Source organism: Trypanosoma rangeli (genome assembly GCF_003719475.1).
Source record: "Trypanosoma rangeli strain AM80 chromosome Unknown Tra_15.4_contig_00410, whole genome shotgun sequence".
NCBI classification, from domain to species: domain Eukaryota; phylum Euglenozoa; class Kinetoplastea; order Trypanosomatida; family Trypanosomatidae; genus Trypanosoma; species Trypanosoma rangeli.
This window is the reverse complement of record NW_021706155.1, coordinates 1-5545: the sequence shown is the minus strand read 5'-3', so window position 1 is coordinate 5545 and position 5545 is coordinate 1. Positions and strand designations below refer to the sequence as shown.

The 5545-nt window shown below is 51.7% G+C and overlaps 4 protein-coding genes across 4 annotated transcripts in view; all 4 read left to right on the top strand.

The window, feature by feature from the left end:
* Positions 1-720, top strand: part of TraAM80_08405 (uncharacterized protein) — a gene marked incomplete at both ends in the record, with an annotated part of 1968 nt that extends 1248 nt beyond the window's left edge. The window contains one exon of the mRNA XM_029385157.1: positions 1-720. This exon is cut by the window's left edge and continues 1248 nt beyond it. Coding sequence (XP_029234995.1) covers positions 1-720 — 720 coding nt within the window.
* Positions 721-847: 127 nt separating this feature from the next.
* TraAM80_08404 (uncharacterized protein) lies at positions 848-1855 on the top strand (the record flags this gene model as incomplete). Its single annotated transcript, XM_029385156.1, has 1 exon — positions 848-1855. One exon carries the CDS (start codon positions 848-850, stop codon positions 1853-1855), a length of 1008 nt encoding a protein of 335 aa, XP_029234994.1.
* A 1010-nt stretch (positions 1856-2865) lies between these two features.
* On the top strand, positions 2866-3879 carry TraAM80_08403 (uncharacterized protein; the record flags this gene model as incomplete). The annotated part of the gene is made up of 1 exon (XM_029385155.1): positions 2866-3879. One exon carries the CDS (start codon positions 2866-2868, stop codon positions 3877-3879), a length of 1014 nt encoding a protein of 337 aa, XP_029234993.1.
* Positions 3880-4577: 698 nt separating this feature from the next.
* TraAM80_08402 (uncharacterized protein) lies at positions 4578-4949 on the top strand (the record flags this gene model as incomplete). The annotated part of the gene is made up of 1 exon (XM_029385154.1): positions 4578-4949. One exon carries the CDS (start codon positions 4578-4580, stop codon positions 4947-4949), a length of 372 nt encoding a protein of 123 aa, XP_029234992.1.
* Between the last annotated feature and the right edge of the window lie 596 nt (positions 4950-5545).

Below are 5545 nucleotides of genomic sequence, written 5' to 3'. Positions count from 1 at the left end.
ATCCAGCTTGTTTTGCTGCGTCACGATGAGAGTGGCGGGGTGATGCGGCGAACTATAAAAATGTGTCAGTGCTCGCTTCTTGTCAGGGCGCTCTCGTACTTGAGCACGCATGTTCTGCTGGAGGCCTCACTTGAGAGAAAGAATGAGGAGAAAAACTTTGCCATGAAGGGAAACTTGTGCTGTGATGGCGAAAGCTACATTCCAACGGAGGAGTTGTACAGACTCATGGTGGCTCATGGGGCCGCCTCCGCCCTTACAGACACCAACGCGGAAATGCGGGAATTGTACGAACAAGAGCTTGCGTGGCGTAGGGCCAGAGCAGTAATTCATAATTATCGTCAACGTCAATGCGAGGGCAAAGCGGAAAGGAGCAAAGAGGATGAAGAGGCCCAAGTTCGTCTGTCAGAGCAGGTACCACCACCGCGTCGATTTTTGAGGGCCCTTCCAACGGCTCTGGTGGCTGTGGTGGAAACCGACGATGCTGTGAAAAAGGCCCCACAAAAGTCTGCTATTCCATGCGACGGCATTTTACATTTAGTGGAAAGTGATGGCATGCTCTTTATTGCGTCTCGTCGAAATGACAGTTACGTTGTGCCACCAACGCCAATTCGTGTTGTGGGGTGCATCTCGTTGCTTCCTGCCATGTGCCGCGGCACACTATGGTTACGTGGGTATGGAAGCGACAGCGGTGGCGGACGAAGAGGAAGATGCCTACATTGAGAGCCTTCCACTGTCACAACGTCCGCCCGTACTATGCGCCTGTCACTTTTGTGAGGCTGCCATCTCTGAAAAGGCCTTTGGTCGGGGGTTAATTGAGGGTTTGGGTTACTACGCCTTGCATTTCAGAATGGCGGGGATGGAAGATCTTGTTGCACGCCCAGTTTGGCACTTGGGGCTTGCGTCCCATGTCTCACTCCTCCACTTTATCGCCGAAATACGACAAGTGGTGTCGATGACGGCGTTTCCGGCAGGTGTGCGGGTGAGCGTTCGCGGGAACCGGTTACTTATCCGAATGCAGGAGAAGTCTCTTCGTGCTGTGTGTCAATTACTGTGCGCGTGCACCGGAAACTTTGCCCCACGGCCGTGGGATCGGCATGTGTGGAAGCAGAATGTACTTGACACCGCCCTATACGACTACGGCGGGTGCATTGGTGTTCATCAAGCAACGGGGAAATTGTGTGTTCCAAAACGTATTCACGATGTTGTCTCGCACCAGATAGGGGAAGGGGGTGACGACGCACGTGGCGAATCGAGGTTATTGGTGTTTACAGTCGTTAACCCCTGGCAAGGTGTGAAGTCTCCTTCCGTCTTGGTGAGAAGGAAAGAAACCCCTGACGAAGAAGATGACGTATTGACTGAGGTTTTTAATGACGGAGATCTTCTCGTGCACGATCAGGTGCGCCGTCGATGGATACGTCTGACGCAGCCGAACTTGTGCTTGGAGACGGTGCTGCTTTGCTGGGTGAAGACGCTTCTTGCGGCAGCCACGCTTTGGCACAACGACGGGGGATGGCTCCGAAATGTCGAGGGTTGCATTGTGCAGGAAGGACGTTTTCACATCTGGGGCACGGTGCATGATGGTTTGCCGTACTTTTTTGGGGTTATCCCAAAATTTGCAAAGGAGCGCCGCCGAAGGATGCTGAGACAGGCTCGTGAGAAATTCCTATGGGACGGGGCGTCACGGCACTGTCGAGGAGAAAAGGTGGGGGACCAAGGCGCTGCGATGCCTGCGCAGGACCAGGCCCGACGCCACTGTGCACACACCCCTTCAACACACTGTAAGAGGCACGGTGACGCGGCAAATTATTTCTGTAATGGATATTTTACGTGGAACCCATATGGCGGCTTCAGTTAGAAGGGTTCTTTATCGCCATGAATGTTTTGTTTGTTTGAGGGGGTTACATTTTTAGTTCTTTGTTTTTGTGAGCAACTTTAATTGTGTTTCATCAGGGATTGTTTAAAGTGGCATGCTTTTTTTTGGGCCACCGCTGGTGGCGTTCATCGTGTTGTTGGTGGTTTCCACGAATAAACGGAAGAACGTCTTGCGTCACTTCCTTTTTTTTGTTTCTCCACCAACCGAAACAACCACTATTCAAACAAGACAGAAGCATTTACGGAGAGTATGTCACTGCATGCACATGAATGACGCGTGTCAGTTGTGCCATTGGTAATATGCACTCATCGAATACCCCGCTTATTATTGTTGTCTCGGATTCTGCAGGGAATTGGTTGCAGTGCGTTGTTATCTACGCCCTCGCCCCGTCAAATTGAAATTGTTGTTGACCGGTGGTGAATTCCATCATTCAAGGCAGACCCTTACTTCTTTCTTTTCCTCACGTGTGGTTTACGTGTAAGTTGTTTCTGTACATTAAAAGAGAGAGAGAGAGAAGTATGACCAGGAATGTTTGCAACTTATTTCACGTGGCGGAGGTCACTCAGCCACTCTACGCATTGCATTGAAGGGGAACGCGTTTGCTGAACCGCCCGCAACGCTTCTGCAATGATGTTGCAGTGTCTTTCGCTGCTGCTGCGGTGGAGCTCCATCTCTGTCACTGACGTGGGGCTTCCTGACCTGTCGCAGGATCTTTCTTTGGCAATGGTGAGCAGCCTGTGATGCTCAGAGGTGTGCACATTGGTGGGGTGAATGAGATGTTCAACCTCTCGTCGTAGTCACTGGAGACAAGAAACGCCTCTACGACACACAGCACTGTCAAAGCGAAGGTGATTTTTTTCTTCTCTTTCACAGTCCCGGTGGGTGTGCAGCTGCATCCCAGCCGCGCTGCCCTCCGGAAGTCCGTGTACGATGCGTGTTACAGCACTGGCATCGTTGTGGAGCAGTGCGACATCAATTTGACGCTGGAGAGCATGCAGCTTAAGCCAGCAAGCCCCTTTCTTGATCGAGCAATTCTCGGGTTGAAGGACGCGATCGTCCCACAGTTTTCTGATATGGTTTGCAGTACAGGTCTTCCTTACATCGCATCAGGACTGCAGGACTGCATGCTGAACCCTACTACACTCCACCCAATTTTTCTTGACGGTGCCACACCACTGGATAAATTGAAGCGTTTTCGTACACTCGTGAACGTTGTTTACAGTGTCTCCTCTTTGTTTGGCGTCAAGGTTGCTGCCTCCTCGCTTGCTGGGACGACGCTGCACGTGGATATGGCGTTCTCCGGCGACCTCCATCTCAAACTGGGTGAATTCGCTGAACTGGAAAGAGCCTTGGATAGGTTGGGTGCTGCGCTCAGGGTAATAGAGTTGGAGAACACTGCGGATTTCCTGAAGCAGCTACTGTGGATTGCCAAGGAGGGTTGGATGGTGTGGGACGTCTCTCATTTCTTCAACACGTCCTTTGAGGTTGTGTTCCACGACCTCCAGTGCACCGAAGAGGGACTAGACTGCACTGTGCTACGTGTGGGGGACATTAGGGTGCAAAATATTGGACCGGAGAACCTCGGTGAGTGGGACAAGATTATCACGAATATTGTGAGTTCATTTGTTTCTTCGCTGCTCGATAAGGCGCTGGATGAATATTTACAATCCGACAGCACAACCGGTCCACGCTTCGGCGTTCCAGTGTTACTGGAAGGGGCCGTCAAACAGCTGCCACCAATCCTGTATGCGGTGCTTTTCGGGGGCCGTGGTTGTCGCTCTTCTAGTGGGAACTGCCCTTTTGAGGGTTTGTCGGTACCGCCACGGGGAGACTGTAATAACCAACAATGGCCTTGTGATTCCGCTGAGCCGTGCACCGGCGGAGGATTCGTTTTTGATACTGCTAGTAATTCTGATAACGATTGGCTTTACCTGGTGTATTCTGACCACAATTGTCTCCGTCCTGGTTTCAGGCAAAGTACACTACATGAACTTTGCATTGTTTGACACCATTTCGAAAACGTACAACACAGGGTTGAGGATCTTTGCTGTGTTCATGTTCACCTTCAGTGCGGTATACCCATACCTTAAGCTGGTGGTTATCAGGGTGTGTACGATGATCCTACAAAGGCGAGAAATGATGCTTCTTTGTATCATTAACTACTCCGGGAGGTTTGCGCTGCTTAATGTATGCTCCTTTGTCGACCCTGTCGATGGTGCTGCAAACTGAAGGAGTTTCCGATGTGAAGTTTCATTGTGGGTTTTATGTATTCCTTTCAACAATGTCTATTTCCCGTATTGTGAGAAGTTATGCCACACAATTCTGACGCCGCAACACGTTTCTGTGTCAGCGTGGTAAGTCACCCGAGCACGAGATGTTCGTTTCACGGGAATGTGAAGCCGAACCCACATACGCTGACACTGACGTCTGCAACCTCGATGTGTGCAAGCATCATGGGTGGACTCGGAGACACCTGTTGGTTGCGGTCTCAACTGGCATCTTTGCCGCCGCGTGTATCATCCCTGCGTGGATATGCCCCAGCATATGGGGTACCGGGTGCACTGGGTGGTGTCTATCTTTAAGGAGGAGCTGAAGGAGGTGTCCTTGTTGCAACTTGATACCTTCAATTTCTTTGTGGTCGTTGTTTGCTTCCTTAATGTTGGCCTTGTCCCCGCTTGTGCACACCATCATGTTCCCACAGTGAATGTTACTGGCGATGTGGAGCGCGATTGGCGTGTTTCTTGTGGCGTGTGTAGCCGGATTTGTGCAGCTTCGGTCTGACGATGCGCCAACCGCCCGAAACAAACTGAGCGCGTTTATGAGCACGACGCTACATCTGTACTGGCCGCTTATCCTGCTGCCGGTTTGCACCGTGTGGCTTTGGTTTCTGGCCGCCGAGAACACCCTCCAGTTGTACCGGGGTTTGAGGGTGTGCGTGGCGGGGCGCAAACCTCAGGACGGCAACTTAACTTTTCCTAGCAATGAAAGCCACTCTGCAGTAAGGGGCCACAGCACGACTTTTGCCCCGCTCTCTCGTGAGATGTTTTTTTTTAATTATTATTTCCAGTGTCCGTAACAATTTACGGACAACGTTTGTGTTTTGTGTTTATTACATGAATGTAGTTTAATATATATGCGGCGGGTGTGAGCGCCTCGGTGTCGAAGCCCCGCGCAGGGGAGGAGGGTACGCCCACGCCGTGGATGTGGAGTTGGAATTTATGCAAGCTTGAGCTGGGGTTAGTGGAGCACCTTGCGGGACAAAGAGACGAGGTTGAAAACGACGAAAGAGGGGCAAGACGTAATGGCCCCACGAAGAAGCTTCGTTTTGTTTTTCTTTTATTTACTTGTATGTTTTGTGTCGGCGGATTTCATTCCCGTGTCAGGCTCACAGGCCCAGACACGTGGCAGCGGTATCGGCGCGCGGGAAGGGGAGCGGGCGTGGCGGCGGTGGTAGGAGTGGTTGAAGACGTGTGAGGGGGCAACTACTCTCATTCTGCTGTGGGGGGCATTTTTCTGCCAAAAACGCGGGGGCGGCTGGGACCCATGGCACCTATGACGGCTCTCTGGACTGCGCAGCGTGCTCGCCGACTGTTTTTTTTTTGAGAAGGGAAATGTATGTACAGTGGGCGCCCAACGCGGCTTGCGCTGCAGACGGTTTAAGCTAGCAAGTTG